The sequence below is a fragment of the Salminus brasiliensis genome, chromosome 4 (genome assembly GCF_030463535.1).
Source record: "Salminus brasiliensis chromosome 4, fSalBra1.hap2, whole genome shotgun sequence".
NCBI classification, from domain to species: domain Eukaryota; kingdom Metazoa; phylum Chordata; class Actinopteri; order Characiformes; family Bryconidae; genus Salminus; species Salminus brasiliensis.
In genome coordinates this window covers 36,553,785-36,577,122 of record NC_132881.1, presented here as the reverse complement: position 1 = coordinate 36,577,122, position 23,338 = coordinate 36,553,785, and the positions used below count along the sequence as shown (strand labels likewise).

General features: G+C 41.2%; 1 protein-coding gene across 4 annotated transcripts in view; it reads right to left on the bottom strand.

Annotated features, from left to right (window-relative positions):
* inpp5a (inositol polyphosphate-5-phosphatase A) overlaps nucleotides 1-23,338 on the bottom strand; it is a 185,771-nt gene that overhangs the window by 58,519 nt on the left and 103,914 nt on the right. For all 4 annotated transcript variants that reach the window (XM_072678262.1, XM_072678263.1, XM_072678266.1 and 1 more), the window contains exons 5-8: nucleotides 21,182-21,245; nucleotides 19,114-19,217; nucleotides 7,549-7,601; nucleotides 6,317-6,436 (exon numbers count right to left, since the gene is read on the bottom strand). In XM_072678262.1, the coding sequence (XP_072534363.1) occupies nucleotides 6,317-6,436; nucleotides 7,549-7,601; nucleotides 19,114-19,217; nucleotides 21,182-21,245 (341 nt within the window). The remainder of the gene's footprint in view (nucleotides 1-6,316; nucleotides 6,437-7,548; nucleotides 7,602-19,113; nucleotides 19,218-21,181; nucleotides 21,246-23,338) is intronic.

The following is a 23,338-nucleotide window of genomic DNA, read 5'->3' as shown; positions in this document are numbered from 1 at the left end:
ATCTACTAATTATTCAATAAGTAGTAATTATTCAATTCTTACTAATTTAGTATTATTCAGTACCTACTTTTTATTCAATACTGCTATTTAGTACTTCCTGATTATCTACCAGTTATTTAATAAATAGTAATTATTCAAGTCCTATTAATTTAGTATTTACCTACTATTCAGTATCTACTAATATTTAATACTGCAAATTATGTACAGTACTTACTAATTATTTTTATTATTATTATTATCTATAAAAAAAAAAAAATTATTCAATTACTATTAACCTTGTATTGACATACTATTCAGTACCTACTACTTATTCAATACCTGGTGATTATGCAGTACCTGCAAATTGTTCAGTATCTTATCAGTATATTATTATTATTATTATTATTGTTATTATATTACTTAGGAAATACTAATTATTCAGGACCACATACAGGCCTTTATGTTTAAAAAGGAGATTAAAAAATTAATGAGATTTCAATACAGTATCAAAACTAAACACCAATAGTGCTTAAAATAGCAACGGTTCCATCCTATCAGAGAAAAGTGGGGAGTTAGGAGGGGGTTCCTGCTATATATTTTATGTAATTGTTTTATCTATTTTTGGAAAAAAGTTTTTAAAAATGCAGAACTGTAGAAATAATTTTCCCACTTTTGTATTTCAAACCGAATTTCAAAAAGAAAAAGCAAGGCCTTTTTTTTCTTTTTTCTTTTTTAAGTGTATGGCAACACCAACTAAAATGATTGACAACCGTTGTAGCACAACTTGTAATAGTGTAAACCTGCTGCTGAATTGAAAAGGAGAGGGAAAAAAAGGGGGGAAAGAGAGATAGTAGGGATAGTGGGAGTGGTCTGCAGTATAAGACAACCCGGATAGCGGATAATGCTGCGTGTGAATTGTGTTTTAGGCTGGTGTATGTGTGTGAGAGATGGAGAGAGAAACCCAGAGAATACAGGGTGGGAAGGGGGTCTGGCTGACTGATTAACCTTTAACCCCTGGGCCTCCCAGGGTGAGGAGGCAGTTCACAAAGTCACTGCTGATCGACATTAATACCACACCAACACACCCGGACAGCTACGCTACCCCGCTAAAAGCCCTCCACGTTCACTAATACCACACCACCCCAAATCACGGCTTTCCGCAATCACTAAACCCAAACTAACAGGTCAGCTCACAGCGTTCTGCTCACGGGAAACTGAGAAGCAGCTCCTACTAACAGCTCCCTGCAGACACTGCAGCTATCCGTCTCCGCACATCTACCAAAACATTAAAAATCAAATCCGTTTAAGAGTGGTGACAAGTCAGACACACACTCAGTCTTTCTCTCCTCCACCATCTCCTTCACACACCCTCTCGCACTTTAATCAGCTCATTCGTCCAAGCAGCTCTCTCTGCAGCTCCTAATGCCAACTGCCTGAAAACCCACACTTCTCTGTGTCTGCCTATCTCTCTCTCATTCTCGCTCTCTAACTTGTTGCTGCCTCTGTCCCTCTCCCTTCTTTCTATCTCCTCTCAGTTGCGGTCTCTGTCTTTTTCTCTCTCACTCACTCTCCTCTCTCTCTGGCTGTTGTTGTTCTGGGAAAAGCCGAAAGGGAAACATTTAGATTGGAGGGCTCTTTGAATCGGCTTGACAGTTGACTGATGACCATCCATAAAGTGACAAAGAATAGCTGTGTGGCAGCCAGAGCAGCCCGGCGCTTCCCCCTGGGAAACTAATTGCCCTGAATTGTTAACGGCAACATTATTTTTCTGCCAATCACTGCGTTTCAATGCCCCGAAAATGAGCATGAAACAAGCCTTTTGACTGAACAGAAAAGTTAAATGTCCCCAATGTTGATCAAATTAACTTCAGCCCCCTGACAATGGACTATATTTGTGTGAAAATAATGGAGAGGGACAAAGGGCGCCTTTTTGCCCAGATTTCACAGTTGTGATGTAAAACTGTTGTGCCCTGAACCCGAGCAGCTTCTCTGAAAAGGAGAGCAAATGGAGACACATCCACTCACACAAAGGCAGAGCCTATTGGGAGAGAAGTTACTTGCTCGGACATGAATATTCTTTGGTGGGAGATTGATTTTTTTTTCTCCTTCTTTTGGGTAATTCAGGTCATAAAACCAAACAAATCTGAACACAGCTTGCATGACCAGCAAAAAAAACCCCAAATATATATATATATATATATATATATATATATATATATATATATATATATATATATATATATTCTTTATAATCCTCTTTTTTAATAAAGTAAAAAAAAAGTAAAAAAAAAAAAAAAAAAGCAACAGGAAAACAGATGACCGATAACTGTGCATCTTCAGGAGGTGCATTTCACATAGTAGTGCTCTGAACCGGACAGCAAAAGCATGTGAGAGCGAGAACGAGAGAGAGAGAGAATAAGAAAAGTGTGAGAGAGCAAAGGGAGAGTGAGAGAAATGGCTAGAGCACAGCAAGCATGTGCAAGAGAGGAAGAGAAAGTGCACAAGAGTGAACAAGAGAGAAAGAGGGCACACAAGAGTGAGAGAGAAAGCAAGAGAGAGATTCTAAAGTGAAAGAAAGAGCGTGAGAGCATGACAGAAAGCGAAAGAAAGCAGGAAAGAGAGCTCACGAGTGTGAAAGACACAGAGAGAGAGAGAGAGAGCACGCAAGAGAGAGGGAGCGAGAGAGTGAGCGAGCGAGCGAGAGCACTAAATGCTCCAGGCTCACAGTATTGTTCCCCTGGGGGCTTGAAGCAGTGGGGAGATAAACAGTGTTTAGCAGTTGAAAGGGACAGAGGAAAAGAGCTTATCAGATGTGTTCTCAATGGGCTGGAAGCTGCACTATTAGCCCTCTGAGCAGATAAGGGTTGAGGGGAGGGGCCCTAGCAGCTCTGGGCTGCAGACTAAAAGCCAGGTGGCCCAATGAGTTGACTACAGCGGCACTGCTGGACACTCACCAGATGATAGGGAGCGGAAGCCAAACTTTTAGAAGTGATGATTCAGCCAAAAATCGAATTCCTACAATTCCCCCCTGTATCCGGAATTATTATAAATAAATAATAATAATAATAATAATAATAATAATAATAAAAAAAAAGAATAATAATAAATAATTATGCGATTTCCACAATGCGAACTGGAACTTCCATTTCAGTTCTGGAGGTGAGAAACAGCAAGAGCAAATACCAGTGGGAGAGTGAGAAAACTGTGTGTGCTTGTGGGGTGGGTGGGGGGTAAAAGCAATGAAACTGAAAACTACTGGCCGAAAGAAGGGCTAAAAGAAGGTTTGACTACATACTCTCCCTCTCCCTTTTCCTGCTCTCCCTTTCTGGGCTAGAAGTCAGAGGGAAAGACAATGGGCCAAAAAGATGGTTCCCAACCGGCTGCTGAATGGGCACACTGTTGGTGGCAGCGCTGCGTTCAAAAGGCCGAGCCGCCACATTGTCCTCCCCAATCGCCACAGGAGAATAGAGTTTGCTGGTGGCTGCCAAAAGGTTAGCGGCCCTCCTGAAAGGAGCTGAACATTATTCACTGGCCCTAACAGAGCCTGGATTGGGTGGGGAGGGTGGGTGTAGGGGGAGTTGGTGGGCTTTTGTATGCTGCTCTCCCTTCACTCGGCCCACTCCGGATCTACCCCGGTAAGGCTTCCTCCCCGTGAGCGATGCAATGTTACCCACCCCAAAGCAGCCATGACGAAACATCCTCCCACCTAAGCGCTTAAGTCCCGCCCACACCCCTCAAAATCTAGGACCTCCCCAAAAAAAGGACAAAGATGACACACACACACACACACACACACACACACACACACACACACACACACATTGATACACAACTGCATTCTGTGTGGTTTTTGGTGGTAGTCAATGTAATTGAGGACATCAATGTGAAAATGCATCAATATCAATACTTTAAAACAATGCATAATTTTTTCCTATTATTATTATTATTATGAATTTAGCTTTTTAGATTTTGATTGAAGTGGGACAAAATATACTAATTCACTTGTTGTGCAGCAATTATTATTGGTGTTTCGGTTGTACTGGGAGGGGGTTTGGTTGTGGAATGTGTCTTGAGACACATGTGGACCACCTCCTGAAGTGGTTCGAGTGATCGGATTTTGTATCTGCGTCTTGGGTGAGTTTACACTTGCATTTTATGTGGCTTGGCCATATCCAGATATAATTCTGATACTCAAGGTGCAAAAAAGTTACATGGTGTAAATAGGGTCTATGTATAGAGAGTGCCATATATGTAGTGGATCACATATACTTTGATACAGGGTGTAAATAGAAACTTGGATTATGAAAAAAATGAAAAGAAAATATGAATTCTTCCAAGATGTTGCGTACCATATTATTAGGTATTAGAGTTGCCAGTTTAGACTTGCAGTTCTGCACTTTAATAATGTATACCTGTGTTTAGATTTTGTTTTGTGCTGCATTATATGGTGACATATGGTCAAAATCAAAGGAACTGATGTTACACTCAGTTTTTGGAGTTTTTGGAGAAAAATGAACAACTTTGATTAATCAACTAATCAGTGAATGAATTGATAGAAACAGTCATTAGTGGTAGTCCTATTAGTAATGAACATTATCATAAAATAAAACATTAAATTTCATTACATTTTGACATAGTTTTTATCACGTATTTGCAAAACAGCTCAGCTAGAGAGATGGATATGATATGACATGATGGGATGCTAGTAACTCCAGGTGTGCATTAAGGGCTAAAGCACTACCAGGCATCACAGACCAAGGAGAAAAAACACCACCACTGACTCACAGCGCTAGCATTGGTGAATTTCTCCTGAAACATGCAACCAGGAAGATTTAGGAATCAAGTTTTAAAAATAAAGCAACTTCAGAAACACAAACAAATAGCAAAACATACAGTCACAATCCCCGGGGCATGCAAAGAGAGGTTCCTTTTCATACTTCATCATATCCATAAATCCCAGTAAAATATGGCTTAATAAAAACTGTAAAAAGGTGCCATATTCCTAAAGCACTTCCACTTGGCTGTCCATTACAGCCAGTCCATTCTTTCATCAGATGAGGAATCAAAGAGCAAGTGGGGGGGGGGGAGAAAAAAATATATGATCTTAGTGACATAAAAGCACAACATAACTCACAGGGTGTCAAATGCTAAAAAAGACGCCCAGCATATGCATGCAGTTATTCTAAGTGGATTAGTGGTAATGTCAGAGAAGGCGCCCTATGCATTCAGATTCCATGTTGGAGAGCGTTTCATAATGGAAGGGCAGCACTAACTCATTAATACATAACATATACACACACATACACAGTCACCATACAGTAGGTACAGTGTGGCCACTAGGCGAGTGCACAGTAACATTCAGAATTCAGGTTTTCCAGGTGGGGCTTAAAATGGGTGTATGTTGATGGTGGAAGAGTGTAGAAGAGTGTGCTGGGTAGTGCTGCTTTGCTTTGAGCTTTATAGCATCTCATAGAGGCATCAATCATCTATTATCTAATGATGCTTTCTTGGCTTCGATTTAGAGATCTTCGAGGTGCCAAGGGCTAAAAGGGGACAAAAAGGATTATTTAAAGAGTTCAAATCCAAAACACATGGAGGTCCCTGAAGGTCTGCGTTATCTGGATCAATTATTACCTCTGCAGTGTGGTAGATCACCAGAACCATGATTGGGAACCCCTGGCAAAGCTGTGGTTGAAGAACCCTTCTGGCAACTTGAATCTTTATGTGCACTGGTTTTAACAGTAACTTTTAAATAACTATCCTTTAACACTAGACCTGGGGAGTCATTTAGAGTGTTTTGAGAAGCAATAATGCTTAAAAAAACATTTATAATTAAGATTATAATAGGATTATTATGCATTATAAGATTAATTTACTATATGGTCAAAAGTATAGGGACACATGCATATTCATTGTTCCTTCTAAAAGAAAGAAAGAAAGAAAGAAAAAGCCTCTTCTGTCCAGGGAAGGCTTCCTACTAGATTTTGAAGCATGGCTGCGAGGATTTGCTTGCATTCAGCAACATGAGCGTTAGTAAGGTCAGGAGTTCAACCCAAAATCATTTTAGTGAACACAGTTTCACTGCTCAATGCTGGGGAGGAAAGGAAGTTCTTTTATGCCACTGGCCCAAATAATCAACAAATATTTTCCTTTTTTTTAAGATTTTATTGTTAATTTCATTGTTAAATTCAATGTGGGGGAAAAAAAAACCAAAGCCACAGAAACTGCACTGTCAGGTATTTAGGGTACACATTAAACTAAAGAGGTGCTTTTCCCCAAGTATCCCACAACATCCCCCCTCGTTCTCTCACAAGACAACTCGACTCTCTCCTCTTACCTGTCCAGCACGTAGCCAAGAGCTTTCTGTCGTGTGCCTGAGTAGACAGAAGGGCTGTTCTCCCAGGCCACCAGGTTGGAGGCATCGTGGAACAAGTGAATATTCACCAGGTCAAAGGCACTAGGGACAGAGAAAGAACAAGATAGGTCTAACTATATATTATGTTAAGATACAGAAAGTTGACAGATATTCTTCTGCAACTCAACACTGACCCTTGAACTATAAGACCAGATCAGAACTGCAGTGATGTACCGGCAAAGTGAGTCACACCCATTTAGACGTGTCATTGTACTGAAGTGAATTTAAGACAATTTATGAATTCATTACAGAGGACATGTAAACACTCTGAAGGTCTACACAATATGATTTTCTGCATTACCGAATACTTGTCACAGTAAATGCTTTAACATCTTAAGGTTAGAGGATTGGACCCTGGCCTGGAAGGTCCGAGATTAAATCCCCTGGACTGACGGGATGTGGGGGGTAACTTGAAGTATGTGCCCACATACAGGCCTTCATATGGTTGACAGGGTTAAAAACAAAACATCTGTGATGGCTTCAAAAGATCTCCTTTAAAAGATACAGGTCATTTCACTTACAGTCTGTGTGTATTTTTGTGTTTTTAGCTGTGCTCCTTAAATACAGCATGCTCTGACCCTTCACATTCCCTTCACACTAAGCACATGCACAGGCCTCTAATCTGTTTAAAAGTGACATGTGTAGAACACTACAGATGCTTTCACAGTGGCACCGCGGCTAAGCCTGTTATGCCTCACCGTATATGTCACTGTTTCATTCCCTCGCTCCTTCTCCCCACCACCCGCATGTCATCCCCCTCCCTGGACCGGAGCCCTGTCCCTGTCTAGCACCATCATCCCCTCCCTTTCAATCCCCTGTTTTGGCCCTTTTGTTCTGTTGTATTTCTTCTATTAGATTACCAAAGCCCTCCTCCCCCGTTGTCCATCTCCCCATGGAGAAAACCTTTAGATCCAGAATGCGCAGGTTCAATTGCATGTAATGTTTTCTGTCATCTGTCAGATGGAGCTGCTTGACTAACATGATTAGGCCTAATCCAATCCAGTCTGCTGGCCTGCCCACAGCCCTAACACACACACACACACACACACACACACACACACACACACACACACACTGACTGGAGCTGAACAGGGTTGGACATCTTCCTGGACAGTGTGTGTGTGTGTGTGCACAGGTAAACCACATACACTCACCAGTCGGCCAGAGCCCAGCGAGTCCTGATGAAGCCTTTTCTGGACCATTTGCACTGTGGATAAACAGCAGATATAAACAGCATTAGCACTTCAGAAAACAGAGCTCACCAACTACCAAAAGTATTGTACACACTCTCTCTCTCTCTCTCTCTCTCTCTCTCTCAAATGACCTTAGTCAGATCAGTCAGTCAGTCACGCACCTGGATGTCAGAATTGGTAGTGAATGACACTGCTGAGATCAGATCAAGATCAAATCAAATCAGATAAAAGTTTTTGTCACATACACAGTCGGATACAGCACAACTAGCAGTGAACGCTTTGCCCGGGATCATGAAACGATACTGGGCAAATTTAAAATAAAAACTGGAGATAACATACATATATCTTGATATTTAGCACTATTCATGCTGAAGTACCAACTGAAGTTGAAAGTTTCTCCAAATTTTGTTTGTCATTTTCTTCCAATTTGTTACTGCCAAGTAACCCACTTCTTTGTAACTCTGTTTAGCTGCAGCAATGCTCCCAACACTAGGAGAGTAAGGACTGAACCTTTGTATACCTATGTATCTCCAATACATGTGAAGCCAACCACTGCCTCCTTTCGACCTGCTGCCGATGAGGCACTGTCGAACAGCAGACACGCTCAGAAAGACAGCATTGGGTCCCCAGCTCAGCCACACCAGCCAACTGATGCCTGTGCCTACCAACTTCACCATAAGAGAGCTAAGGGGAGAGTGCCATCTAACCACTCGAAGAGAGCACGACCAACTGTGCTCTCTCTGCCCCCAGCTGCTGATGGCAAAGCAGCATGGCTTGGGATTCGAACTCCAGCAAATGAACCCTGAGCACCTCTTCTGTGCCATAGCTGTGCTTTGTACTACCTGCTACCCTGCACCACATACTCTCTAGCAACCTTTAGCTGACTACTGTAATTTATGCTTCCTTCAGACAAGAAACTCTGTCCAAAGCATGAGGACACAGGTGAACTCCAGTTGCTCCGTTCATCTGGAGCATAACAAAGTCTCAGCATCCTACTCGTCCAATGTTGTTGCATTAGCGATGGTTTAAAAAACAGCAATAGCTGGGTTAACGGGACATTAAAGTGGCATGTGGAATTGACAGAGAATATCTTGGAAGTGTAGAGGAATGTTTGTGGACACCCCTTCTAATGACTGCATTCAGCTACTTTAAGTTGAACCCATTGTTGACACAGATGATTAAAAGCACACACACAGCTTGTCGAGTCCGTGTAGAGAAGTTTTTTAAATAAAATACCAGTCTCTGAAGCAGATAAACATAAACCCACTGGCACCATGCCTAATACCAGGTGTGGGCAAGAGGAGTATGAAGCTCTCCAGCATTGAGCTGTGGAGCAGTGGAACTGTGTTCTCTGGAATGATGGTGTTGGGGAGTTGGGATAAAAGCAGGTTCATGATCATTCAACATCCTGACCTCACTAACTCGTTTAACCTCACTAACTCACTAACCTGTGATCAAATCCTCACAGCAATGCTTCAGAATCTAGTTAAACGTCTTCCTTGGCTTCCTTTTTTAAAATCCCATGATTTCAGAAGAAACAACGAATGAGCAGGTGTCCCAATATTTCTGTCCATATAGTATTTTTCTTCATCATATACAGAGTGAACAACTGAATCAGAAGTCTCTAATACACACACACACACACACACACACACACACACACACACACACACACACACACACACACACACACACACAGCACATGATTTACCACACAACTCGTTATTAAATGAGAGACAAATTGATACTGCGAGCGTCCTCATTTCCAACACACAGACAAATAAATAAATAACCATGCCCCTCTCTCTGCCGCTCGCTTGCTCTCCCTCCCCAGGCTCCTAATGGGGAGTTAACTGCTGCCGTGAATAAACTAATTACGGCCCGGGTCACATAATTACAAATTGACTAATTTTATTTAAAAACTCTGATGCAAATTAAAAGCCTGAGAGATATTTGATTGCGCCTCACATCTTTCAGACCACATTAGGACAAGATTAACTGTATCAAGCTGAATTACATTAGCATAGTTGAATTAATCTATAAGCTACTGCGGAGTGGGATGTATGATCCCAATAACACTACACTGCACTGTTCACATGGGAGAGACCGGAGAGTGAAGCTCAGGACAATGGTCTGACTTTAGAAGATCCCAGCTGTCCAAATGCACAAAAATAATAATAAAATCATTCAGCTTAATGACATCTACACATTTGGGATAAACTATACTGTTTCAAGGTCAAAGACTAGCTTATATTAATTTAATCTCCGGTCAAAAAAGAATGAAGTTATTTATTTTTTTAACTGGCATTAAATCATTAAATTAAAATAAAATACCAAATAACTGAAAATTACACGCAAGAGGTCCAACAACAAAATACATCACACATTCCAGTTTTTTTAGTGAGACACACTACACACTACCATTCAGGTCATCCCAAACACATTCAACGATGCTGAGGTTTGGACTCTTGGAAGATAATGTACTTGAAAAAATTGAAAAACTAGTTGCGTGTACGTTATTTAGATGGAGAGACTGTTCTACTTAGCTCCTAGGTCTTGCAAGGTTGTTAGGGGTCCCATAAATATATCAATATGTCAAATTATTATAACTTTATAGTATAGCATAATAACTTTAGTAAAACTTTAGTTCTGGAGACACTTTCTTACGTTGGGATCTGGTTTCTTCACTTATTCTCCTTGTGAGTTCTACTCATGTTTAGACAAACATCTCACAGCTGATCTTTTTTGATTACATGCAAATGTACTACTTTTGTAATAGAAGAAGAGAAAATATGATGAGTGAAAAAAACATTGCTATCCAAGAGTACATGCAGCCTGACCATTTGTTTATAATCAGACTAATAGTTCAATTGGAACAGAATACGTCCATGTATGGAATAGACTAGACCAAACACAATTTTAATCCGATTGAACAAGGTGGGCAATTCTTTAAATTATGCTTTAAACAGAAGAATAATGGCCATATAAATTGTACCCTGATACAGCTTACATGGCCAAAAGCAACACTGATCATTACTGAAATAGGGGCTCTCATGGTATGTGTCCACAGCACACAGCATGGAATTCTCTGTCAACTTTGACCGTCGAAGAGCTGGTGAAGGAAGAAGGCGGACAATTCCACGGTGCGAGCAGTGGACACATATCCATTATAGTATGTTTTGCGGGGTGAGATCATCTTTCATTGAGTTGCATAGAATAATGAATGAATGCTATATCAGACTCTCCCACCAGTCTTTACTACACACTTTCATCCAGAAGTTTTGTGTATTCTGCGGTGGGACTGGATAGCTTATGTGCCTCGAAATGTTGCAGGACATGACCTCTTCTTCTCTGCCCTTCTTTAAGCGCAAATAATGTGAAGTACATTTTCCAGAGTCCACCATAATTTTAAGGCAATTTCTAGAAAAACAAACAAACAAACACACTCCCTGAAAACTCAGGTAACACACTGCCACTCCTTTACTGTGACTGGACTTACGTGATGCTCGTGGTCATGGTAACGGGTACTCCAAGATGTACTCGAACACATCACGTCATTTTGGAATGGATAACTTGTACCGGGCAGGTAAACGGAGATTTTATCATCAGATTGCTGAGTAGAGTGCACAGATAAACACCTCAGTCTGAATCTATCAGAATGAATTCAATCGGACTGGAGAATTTGATTAATGTACATTTCATTTTGGAAGTACATGGTGTAAAAGACCTGAAACACACCTAATGCACTGTAAGTGCAAAAACTCAGTGTATATTTGATGCTACTGTGTATTGGGGTTTGCCGTATACTCACTCGATTAGACAAATGATACACTGATATATATACCAAAGAAAGAATAGCACGGACTAAAAAGACAGCAAATGTAAACGTATGTCTGGATTAATTGACACAAATATTTGGACATTTGTTTTAATGTGTTAAGTTTTCCGCAATTAAACAGTGTGCTCCAAATTCATAGCACCCTAGAAAACATCCTAGGTTAAAACATTTATTTAAATATTTCAGTCAAATATCCAATTTTAGGATCAGAATATCAAGGGTTTATAATCCGATCTCCAGCACTGTTGACTCTGACCGAGTGAGAACAGTATTAGGATTTGAGCCATTGACTTTAATGCTGATGATAAAACAACCACAAATCTTATCCTGTCACATCAAATTACCTCATAGAGAGACTGCTGGCTCTGACCACTCTCTTTCTCTCTCTTTCTCCCTCTCTTTCTCTTTCTCAGTGGCCAGAGAAAGGGTCATCCTATCAGGGAGCAGATGTCCGTTAGAAAGGTCAGTGGGCTGGAGGTGAAATAGGCTGCTCTGATAGCTCCAGACCAATGACAATGATGAACGAGTGTTCATGGCGGATCGCTGTGACTGCTGGCTCGTGCGGTGCGGCCTCAATAAGGGGATAGCAGGGAAAGGTAGTGACATGGAAACGGAGGTGCTGGTCTGAGGGGAGAAGACAGAGCAGTCCATAATCACTGCTACCCACTGAATCTCTATCCAAAACTAGCCATGTCAAAAGCCACCCTGGTAGAGGTTTGGGGGTATGCAGCCATAACGCTCCCATGCACTGACCTTTGTGATGTCTTGCTTGAAAGACCCCCACTGCCTCATAAATAAGAGCCTCAGCTGGGCCTGGAAGGCAGGGGCTACCATCCTATAGAGCTGTACATAGATAAAAATGCCCTGTGAGTAATAACTAATATTCACAACTGACTGATGAAGCACAGCACAGACCTCCTCCATTATTCCTTACTCCATCATTCCATTTGCCATGGAAACAGTCATGCCAAATAATGTCTGGGTCACACTACAGGAAAATCAAGCCAACCGTGAGGCCAATTCACCCCCGATTTCAGGCTGCTCTCAAATGAGAATCGACTCACAGGTCAAGGTGTGGCTGCCCCAACTTGAATAACTTACTACATGTTAAACACACTGAAGTCGCTACAACTCCTGCTTGAAGGTCAGCTATCAGTGTATATACCAATATAACGGTATTTTTGATCCACTGTAACTACTCTGTCATCCATGTTTACTCACTAACATTAAAGCATCTGCCAAACACTGCAAAAAAATTACAGAACAGAGGCTACTTGACTCCTTTGATAAGCTCAGCTTACTCCTATCCAGAGTGACTTACAAAATTCTCATAACATACAACAGTAGCCAAACTAATACAAAGTACCAAAGGATACTGCAAGAATCTGCAACCTGAAAGACAAGAGCCATACATCTACTACCCCCCCCCCTTGCAAATTAGGTTTATTAACAAAATGTTACATTACATAACTTTTTGTTCTTTGCAATAAACCAAACAAAAACAATTTAAAAAGCTTGCACTATAAAAGTGGTACTTAGTAGTACATGATGCATAGTCAGTCACCAGCTTCTTAGACTATTCCTCAGGAGTCTCCAGCTCATAAATATTATTGGGTTTGCTGCTGCAACCACCTTTTTCTAATCCCACCAAATATTTTCTATGAGGTTCAAGTTATGTGACTGTAACAACCACTACAGAATCTTCCAGGACTTCTTCTGAAACTTGTCCTTGCTGGACTCTGTCCAGTTGGAAGGCCCAGCTTCCTCACAGAAGACATGATGTTTTCCTATTAGGACTTTCTGATACTTGATTGAATCCATCTTGCTCTCCACACACTGCAGGTTACCAGTGCCAGAGGGAGCAAATTACTCCCAGAGGATCACCGAGCCACTGTCATGCTGCGCTGTAGGCACAGTGTTCTTTTCCGCGTAGGCTTTATTCTTCCTCCTTCAGAGACACAGCTGAAAAGAACACCCTGTCTACAGTGACATACTGCGATCATTTTTTTACATAACAGTGTCTGAAAATACATATGCAAGTTTATTGGAGATTACCTGGTATGTGCTAATTAACAGGGGCATAAGATATTCCACTACACTAGCCTCGTAGTTCCAACGTAAAAGTAAAACCGTAACTCTGGATAATAATTATTTTGGCTGATCAAATAAATCTAGCATAGAGGGAAAACTGTTAGAATTTGATGTGAGCATTTTAAAGAATGAACAAAAGCACCTTAGTTCTTTACATGGGTACAGAGTAGGCAATGGTAAAAATGGTCAAAATATTATGTCACGATATGTAAAGACTTTTTTCGCGATACATGATATTTAGATTCTTATAAACCACTATTCAGATACTCTCCTGTACTGAATGGAGTGATTTTTCATCTACTGAACTTCAGCTACTTAACCCAGTCTAATTACACTGTTTGTAATGAAACCTGTAATACAATGAAATCAGTGTTTATTAAGCACTACCAGTATCCTCTACATGCTTAGAAAAGCATATTGTTATCACGATAACAAAATTTATCACAATACGATAAAATATCATCATATTGCCCAGCTCTAGTACAGAGTTCATCCCTTCAGGATTTTGCCCTTTTATAGCGGTAGATTAAGTCTTATACAACCAAAAGCGAATCAAAACGATCCGTTCTGGAGTACTGTCAACTGCCTAAAGCATCATATATCTACGTTCAAAAAAGTCCTAGCAAAAAGCCTTGGGAGGCACGCGAGTCAGCACGAAACCTTCCCATAAATAAATAAAACAAACGTAACAAATGACTGTGTGGCGGCTTGACTTAAAAGGATTGAGGAAAGCTGGAGAAATGACAGGCCGCCGAATCCATCAGCTCGACCTTTCACAAACAATGCGCCTGGCGTTTTGTCCAGTTCTTTCTGACTCGGCTTTTCAATTAATATTGTCCCCTTGCTTGCCCACCACTTAGAGCCATAACTCACAGCTGCAGTGTTTTGCATACGGGGAGGGGAAAGTCATTTACGCTGGGCCACCCAGCCTTCTGAAGGGGATACAGGGTCATATCATAGGACTCTTGACGGTCCTCCAGGCAGGAGGCAAGGGCAAACTACCGTACAGAGAGTAGTACACAAGCACAAGGCTCTCACACATATACACAAAAAATACAACACAATCTGAGTGGGTAACTATAATACACTACTTCAGTGATGCAAAAGCCTGGTTCTGGAGAAGTGTGGCGAGTCTTGGCTTCAATTAATAGGCTAATTAACAAAGCATTCCTGAGTTGAGGTAGCTGTGTTTGCACATAGAGACGCACTAAAATCGGTAAAAGCAGTGTTTTTGTCCCAACAGAGATGGGAGCACTTGCACAAGTAAGTAGCATGTGCTTACATTCCCAGCATTATTTAGCTATAGCACTAACACAGACGCACACCCCGCCCACACACACATTCACAAAGTGTGGCATGATAGCAGGAAGCATTTTCTCCTTGCCAGTAAAACCAACGGCCTGTCAATCAAATGGGAGAATGAAAGTCCTTCCCCTTCACTGATGTCATCAGGACAAGCATGAATGATAGTTATATTGCTGATGCTGGGAAGGGACAACAACATCAGCTTCTCACTGAGGCATGCTACGCTCTGTCCCTGACTAAATCTCCATCAACTCTCTGCAATCAGCCTCATCACAGCGTAGACACACCTTTAACTAAAAGTTTGAGGAGTCTAGAGACTCAAGCCTCATATTAATAGCTGATATTTCTCCAACTCCCAATACAGCGCCTGGAGATCCATCTTCCTTCAAAATTTAGTACTGACCCCAATCAGCAACACTCTAAAGAAGGAAACCCCAGATCTCCAAAACAGCAATTTTACATGATAAGGGAAACATACTTCAGTTCTTTACTCTGATGGCTACATTTACGTTTTATTTATCATTTGCTTCATAGGCCCTCAAATAGAACCCTGTGGGACTCCACAAGAGTAAACTAAAAAGTTATGAAATAGTTCATCATAATTTCTGCATAAGGATTAAAAATTTAATAAACCCAGGGTTAAGGGATTAAGTTAATGTAAATGATATTTATAACAATGTCATTCTGAAGCTTTTCTATTGGCCCATTATCCTGGAATTTTGACACATAAAAACAACTGCCAGATTTCCATTATATCAAAAAGTGGGACAAAAATGGAGAAATGGGATTTTTGCGTCACAGTGACTATTTAAATTAGACAGATTAGAGAAACTAGACATTTTAGGATTAACTGCAGATTTTTAGGTGCGTTTAGGCAAGGAAATCACCAAACTGGGCTGGACTACAGCCCTTAGTCCCACACCCCTGATCTAAATGATCTGCTTCCCACACATTCTTTATTGCTGTCCACAGATCGTCTATAGTAGTTGGATGCTCCCTCACCTGAACCTCTCGACTCCTTCTCCATAAGACAAGACTTGGTTGGCAGTCTTTTTTTGTGGAGATTCATCAAATATGAAGGTATATATCATATTATACCTTCTTCTAATGTTTTAAATACTATTCATGTATTTATAACATTATAGTCTTGTTTTAGGGCACTTATTGGTTGTGTAGGGATGTTATCTCTGACTCTTGGGTTGGAGTAAAAGAAGATGTATAGCAGGACAGTAAGTGACCACTGCTGTATACAGTTCCAGACTGGTCTGCAGTGCTTTGGTTAGTGAGTGTGACATCACTGCATCCTTAACCCAGCAAGTACACCAACAATACCACGCTACAGACCCAGACACAAAAATAGAAGGAGAGCGGAAAAAAGTGTCCCTCCTTCTCGGACCAGCGCTGCATCTTGCCCTGGATTCACCGTTAATAGGATTCTTTTAGAGCAGCAGATGGATGGCGAATCCGGCCAGTTTCATCTACTAAAAGAGGGCATAAATCACAGGGTGGGGAGCGGGACAAAGTCGGGGTTATCACCAGCACAGCCACCTCACCACAGCCCTGCATTAGAGCATTAGTGAAATTAATTCATCTTTCATAAGAGGTCTGAGCCGTATCGGTGATCTATGATAACAACCAATCTCTCACTACGGAGAGCATGGAGCGTGTGTGTGTATATATGTGTGCATGCGTGTGTGTGTGTGTGTGTGTGTGTGTGTGTGTGTGAGCATGAAGGAAAGTCCCCTGTCCCAGCCAGACTACACAAATCTGCTGGTTTTAAATGGGATAACATTATCTGGAGTGCTGCTCTTGAGAGCATCATCTGAGATTCATAACCCAGCCGTGGAACGCACATAAATCAATGCGCAAACTTTGTTTTCTCGCCCCCCCCCCGGTCCAGCCCCTCCCTCGTTCTCTAGTCGTTCGCCGTCCAGTCAACCTTGCTGTTTTTGTTTTGCTTGCGTTGTGTGTAATTATTGTGAATGGTGTAGTGTCTGAATCATTGTAATTGCTTTTAGATCATGTGGAAATGTCACATTCGGAGGCGGGCAGGGAGATGCAGAGGGAAGCTGTGTGTGTGTATGTGTGTCTACGTGAGTGTGAAGGATGAGGAAATTGGGAGAGGCCCGTGAAAGGCCAGCTCTGTCTGCTTTTGCATATATTTGCGGGTCCGGGCCACCCGAGCGTGGGTAACTGATGAGCTCCGAGAATCAGCCTGACACGCGAGCAGTCGCACTCTTTATTACTGTATCAGCCTCACACATACACACACCCACACAACCATACAGGGCATCATACACACATATGCACACTCACACACACATACTGGTGCATCACAGTAAGCATGAAAAGTCAAAGGAACTGTTCTACACACAAAGCCGTACGACCCCGTCGAAAGGGAACACATGTTTCTGACAGGAGATAGAGTAACACACCATGTCTGACACGCCAGCAAATGAACTTTTAATTCCATTACAAATAAAGCTCTGCTTAAAGCGCAACAGGCTGTAATTGTGTTGCTGACATTTTCTAGAGGAGCGCTCAGATAAATTGGGTATATGTGCTGAATGCAAATTTATCAACAGCAGAAAGAGAAGATTTTAAAGGACATACACTTTTGCACACTTTCACACATCTGCACTTCATACTCATCCTCTTACCATATCCTCCTACCTTCATTCCCAACCTTTCCCATTCTTATACATTTCTGTTTATTGAATCATTTTTTTTATTTATATTTTATTGCTTGTCTCCATATTTCTATTTTCGAACCTTATTTTTTCTCGTCTTTTTCATCTGAATTTATATGATCAAACAGGCATCAAAGCATGCATCACCTTTTTCTACTAGATTTTGGAGCACTGCTTGGAGCATCTGATTGCATTCAGTAACAAAAGCATTAATGAGGTCAGGATGATTAGCACCACACCTCATCCCCATATCCTCAACTCATCCCAAAAATACTGGATGGAGCACCAACCATCAATCAAGGAAAAACAGCTCCACTGTTCCACAGCTCAATGCTGGGTTTTTTGTAGCCATCTAGCCCACACCTGGCATTAGACACACACTTGAGCTTTATCTATTTCAGAAAGTCCAATTCTATTAGCGGATACTACTATAAAGAGACCAGACAAGCTTTGTGCACATGCATTTTCACATCTGTGTAAGCAATGGGCGCAGCTAAAAGTAGCTAATATATATATATATATATATATATATATATATATATATATATATATATATATATATATATATAGACAGAGAGAGAGAGAGAGAGAATCTTTATTTATATTGTTTTGTGTATATAAAGGTCTTTCTGTCCCAGCAACATAATGTACACAGCTAGCAGAATAAGACCAAAACTCAAGGACTTGAGATGCCTGTATTAATTAATTCAGTTTCAAAGCACAGTACATTGTGTTAGTTGACAACACTGCAAAAATCACTGACATACACCAAAATAAACTGGGAAAAAATAGTGTATATCTCTGCTGTCCAATGAAAATGATATCCTATTATATCCTCCTGTCATACTCCTGTCATATTCCCCTGTCACACTGATTAGGGGTGGAGAAGCACAGGTGTTTGGGCTTCCTGATCATCATGCACACCTGATTTAATTCACCCATTAACTGCAAGGTTTTTAGGTGCATTTAGGCAAGGAAATCATCAAACTGTGCTGGACTACAGCCCTTAGTCCCACAACCCTGGTCTAAATGATCTGCTTCCCACACATTCTTTACTGCTGTCCACAGATCGTCAATAGTGGCTGGATGCTCCCTCACCTGAACTTCTCGATTCCTTCTCCATAAGACAAAACTTGGTTGGCAGTTTTTTTTGGTGGAGATTCATCAAATAAGAAAATATAGATCCCATTCAAACACTGGTGTTTATACCACTGATGGCACAACGTGGGGCCTTAATGCCTAATGAAAGATAGCTATTAGTTATAGACAAAACTTTTATATATTGTCAGATGCTTTTTATGTGGCCCTAAATGGCAGAATGTCAGTGATTATATCTACTACATTTGCCCTAAAAGACCTAAATTCTAAATTCATTATTTACATAAATGTCTGGACTGGTCACTACCATGGCTGCTGTCTTTCACATTACGGTTGGATGCAACTCAAAGTCTTAAACTGAACCTAAACCTCAGCTATTCAGAAAGACACTCATCACACAAACGCAGGCCACAATCACTGAGGTCGCAGGTAACAAGCTAGTAGTAAAAGGTCTGGGTGCTTATAAGAAAGCTGTACAGGTAGTCAGAGGAACCATGAACACACCTCAGGAAAGTAGTCTTGAGGGAACTTCTCTTTCTCCAGCATGGATGTGCTCTCTAAAGTGTCCGAGTAGATCTCCTTGCCAACCACCTTCTTGAATTTCTTGGCTAGACAAAAGAAACATGAGAGCAAATTGTCACAGGGTATTAATTACTGAGAAACTAGCTACAGAAGAGAAGCATGTGGAAATCCTTCATTTCACTGGAAGCTCTTTCCAGAAAGGGTGCTTGAGTCTTTTTCAGACAACTACTCCACCTACTGGCTACAGAAGTGGTAAAAAAAAAAAAAAAAAAAAAAAAAAAAAACGTCCTGCATTTAGTGGTCCTCTTACTCTCTGGTGGTCTCAATAATTACAATATTGCACAATATTCCTCTAAATGCATAAATAGCTGGTTAAATTTTAGTTTTTTTTTTTTTTTTTTTTACAGATTGAAAAAAATATGTATTTTTTCAATGTACTACAAACTACTCTTAGACTATGTGGGCAAAGCCTGGACCAGACGGAGTCAAAACCCTGGATATCCCTCACTGAATGTATATTTTAAGCTTTAATCTTTGATCTATAGGACTGTTTAAATGCTTAAGATATGTTCATATGATAAATAAATATAGATAACATGATGCTTAGGCATACACATATTCAAAATTTATTATAACTTTAATCAAGCCAATTTTATAGTTAGTTTCCTCGTCCTACTTGGGAATTTCTAGAGAGAATGCCAACTGTATGCAAATTTACATCCATTAAGGATCTTGTGAACTTAATTTTTACACTTTGAAAGATTTTGCACTTTGCTGTACAATATAAATACACACATATTTACTCCCATAAACTCATTCTGTACCCTGCACTTTGCAACTGGACAGGCATACTGCACGCTTAAGACGCTCACCCTTTCACTACTAGTACTTATGTAAACAGTAATGCGTCAAATCTGTATATTCACAACTTAGAACTTAAGCTTAACTAATACGACAGTCGTCCTAAGTGTGGTAGTCGCAGTGGAGACTTCAACTATCATCAATTATAAACTCAACAAACTAGGTGTTTTTAACATGTACACTAGACAGGAAAGGAGAAGAAGTCTAGTCATTCTCCTATAACAGCACAACCCAGAGGGACAGTTAGCGGAGTTAGCTGGTTGTCAGTTTTTAATACTAAAAAGCAAAACTAAATAAATAAATAAATAAAAAATATCTGTGAGTATGAATGGTGGAAGATGCATTAGAACAAGAGAAAACTTGCAATTCATCCACAGATATGCTTCTGATGATGTAATACATTGGTACAATTCTAGAATATGCCTTTTAAACTTGTGTATTATTTTTTTTATGTGATCTAAACGAAAAATACAAATCTACAAACAAATAAACAAATGAATAACGGGAAATGGGGAGCAAATTTAACCTTGAGTTGTTATTTTACAATTCTAATTGTGATAGTATAATAATAATAATAATAATAAAGCTCAATAGAACCTCAGTGACCCTCTATGTCTATACTCTGAACAGCTTCTGTAAAAAACATTCTACATCGCCAATAAACCTCTGCAGAAGACCATTTCGAGGCAAGACGGTGATCATGAGGCCATCATGCTTGGGACAGGCTGTGATTTAAAAAGAGGCTGGTTTAATCCTGGGGGAAAGGTTGAGGAAAGTGGTGTGTGAGGGAGGGTGGGTGGGTGGCTTAGGTCCTCCAGCCACTGCTGCCCCCTTTCCCCTGTCCTTCACGGGGGTGACAGCAGCTAATGCTGACACTCATGTAATAGGAGCGGCTTTAATTAGTGTGACCACAGAGACCCGCGGCCTCTGACCCCTGCCGCTGATGAGGTCACCACTAACTGTCCAATACTTGAGCACACTATTACCACAGCTTGAAATCTCATGATTTAAATTCTAATATTAATAAGCATTGCTATTCCTTATTACTAACTCCATCTCTCTGGATTGCTTTTCCCCCCCCTCCGCCACCCCGAGAGGGTTGCACTATTCTAATGGAACGGGTGAGGGTGATTGAGATGCTTCATTAAGAGGGGACTGGGGGATTAGTATGTGGAAAGGCGACACTTACCTTTGAAATCAAACTGGTGGATGTTTTTCAAGGATTCGTGTACAAAGTAGCAACTTCCTAGTGCCTGCACAAAGTTGGAGAAAGAAAAGGGAGAAAGGTTAGACGACAACAGGCATGGGTGAATGGTCACAGTTATAGGAGCAGCTCAATAACTTTTACTAGAACAATAAAATGAGGACAATGCAAAATGCCTTATTTTGGCTACAGAATAATGCATTCTTCAGAAGTCTTTGGACACAGAATGAGAGGAAGTGATACAGCCAACATTTCCCTTCTCAGCACACGTCCTCCATGTATAGGGCTCCACAAAAGCCCTGCAATCCACTTCTCCCATCTGAATGGAGCAAACAGGCTCTGATCAAAACCACCATGTGACCCCGAACACCATGCAGACACCAGGCTTTCCTTTCTTATGTAACGAGCTCACCGCACTCAAATATGACATGTAAATTATAGATGGACCTGATTCTGTCAAAGCAATCGGAGCCTTTCACAGCCGGCACAGTCAGACGGAGTTTAGCATGACCAAAGATTTACTTCAATAGGATTATATTCTTAATTTTACTGAACAATCAGACAGTTTCCCCAGTCTGTAGACACCCCAAACAAACTCAGCCAGTAAGAGGATAGATGGAGGAGAGGAGGAAAAAAAAAAAAAAAAAACCTTAGCCTGAGGGATTTGATCCGGTTCACAGTTCACTAGCTGCTTTTGGAGGAGCTTTCTCTCCTCACGCTCTCCAGGCAGCAGATAAAGCCAGGGGAGCTGATTTCTTTGCTCTGAGGCCTCAATGCCAAAGGGCCCATTCTCTCAATTGTCCTGTAAAACCTCCAGAACTTCCACGGCTCCACAATAAAGAGGGGGTCACTACGATGAGGAGCCCCGCACAAGGGGAAATGTGAGAGCATGAGAGGAGGACAGAGCTAACAGCTGAACCGACCAGAAGCTGGACCATTGACATACAGGGCGATAGAGGGATAATGAGAGCGACAGAGAGAGAGGCGGACAACCTCACAGCCAAAGCTCAGTGTGTTGTGTGTGAAGTTTCCAGAGCAGGTGAGGACAGGGTGATGAGGAGGCAGGCGAGACTCTGGAGGAGACCCTTCACAGGCTGCTGGTGGAGGGAGAGACTGGCCATGGTCATCCCTTTGCATTATTTATGAGCGCAGCACATCTAGAGATTACACATATCTGCTGATCTGTCGAAAGCGAAAACATGAGGTCCTGCCCATCTCCTTGACACATCAGCCCATCTGACGGAAAACAACCGTCACGCAAATAACTGATGAGCACAGGTGCCTTGTGACCTAAATTACAGAGCCGTTTCTCTCTCAGAGAGAAGCAGAGAGGGAGAGAGATGGAGAGAGATCAGTGAAATGAAGGACAGCTTCCAGGAAAGACCCTGACTTTATCCTCTCTGCATGCTCTTGAGCAAGACAGCGAGCGCACAAGCACGAGCATGAGCACGAGCACGAGCACGAGCACGAGCACGAGCACGAGCACAAGCACGAGAGAATTTGAACTGACATTAAATTATTTCAAGCAAATTGGACCAGCTAATGCTTAAACAGAAAAAAAAAACTAGGGGAATACATATCCTCTCACTGCAAAATATGTCTCATCACGTCACTGGTACAGAGACAGTAACACTGTCCGTACCCCAACCTTTCAAATGACTAAATATTATTATTATGCACATGTTATGGGGGCTATTTTTCCTCAAATTAAATTTATTTGTATACTGCATGTGACAACTGGGTGTGGCTAGCGACCCTGACAGATCTGACTAGAACAGCCTGACTAAAAAGAGAGAGCCAGAAGGCAACACAGACATGGGAGCACCCTGAAACACTGGCATCCATCCGCTCCATCGCCCACAAACCTGAGTGATGGCATTCCACAACACAACAAGCAGACAACACAACACAAGCCTCTCAGTTTACTACAAGTCCATGTGTCCGTGGATTTGCAACTTTTATCTATAGGGAAACATTAATTGCCAAAAGGAGTTCTAACCGCTGAGCCACCACCCAGAGGACGATTGGACGATTTTTAAGATAATTCTCTAGCTCTGGCTGAAGCTTTTTTGAATTCTGGGAACTAGTAAAAGTAATTAGCTAAACATCTAAGTGTCAAATCTTCTGTTATTTTAATAGCCA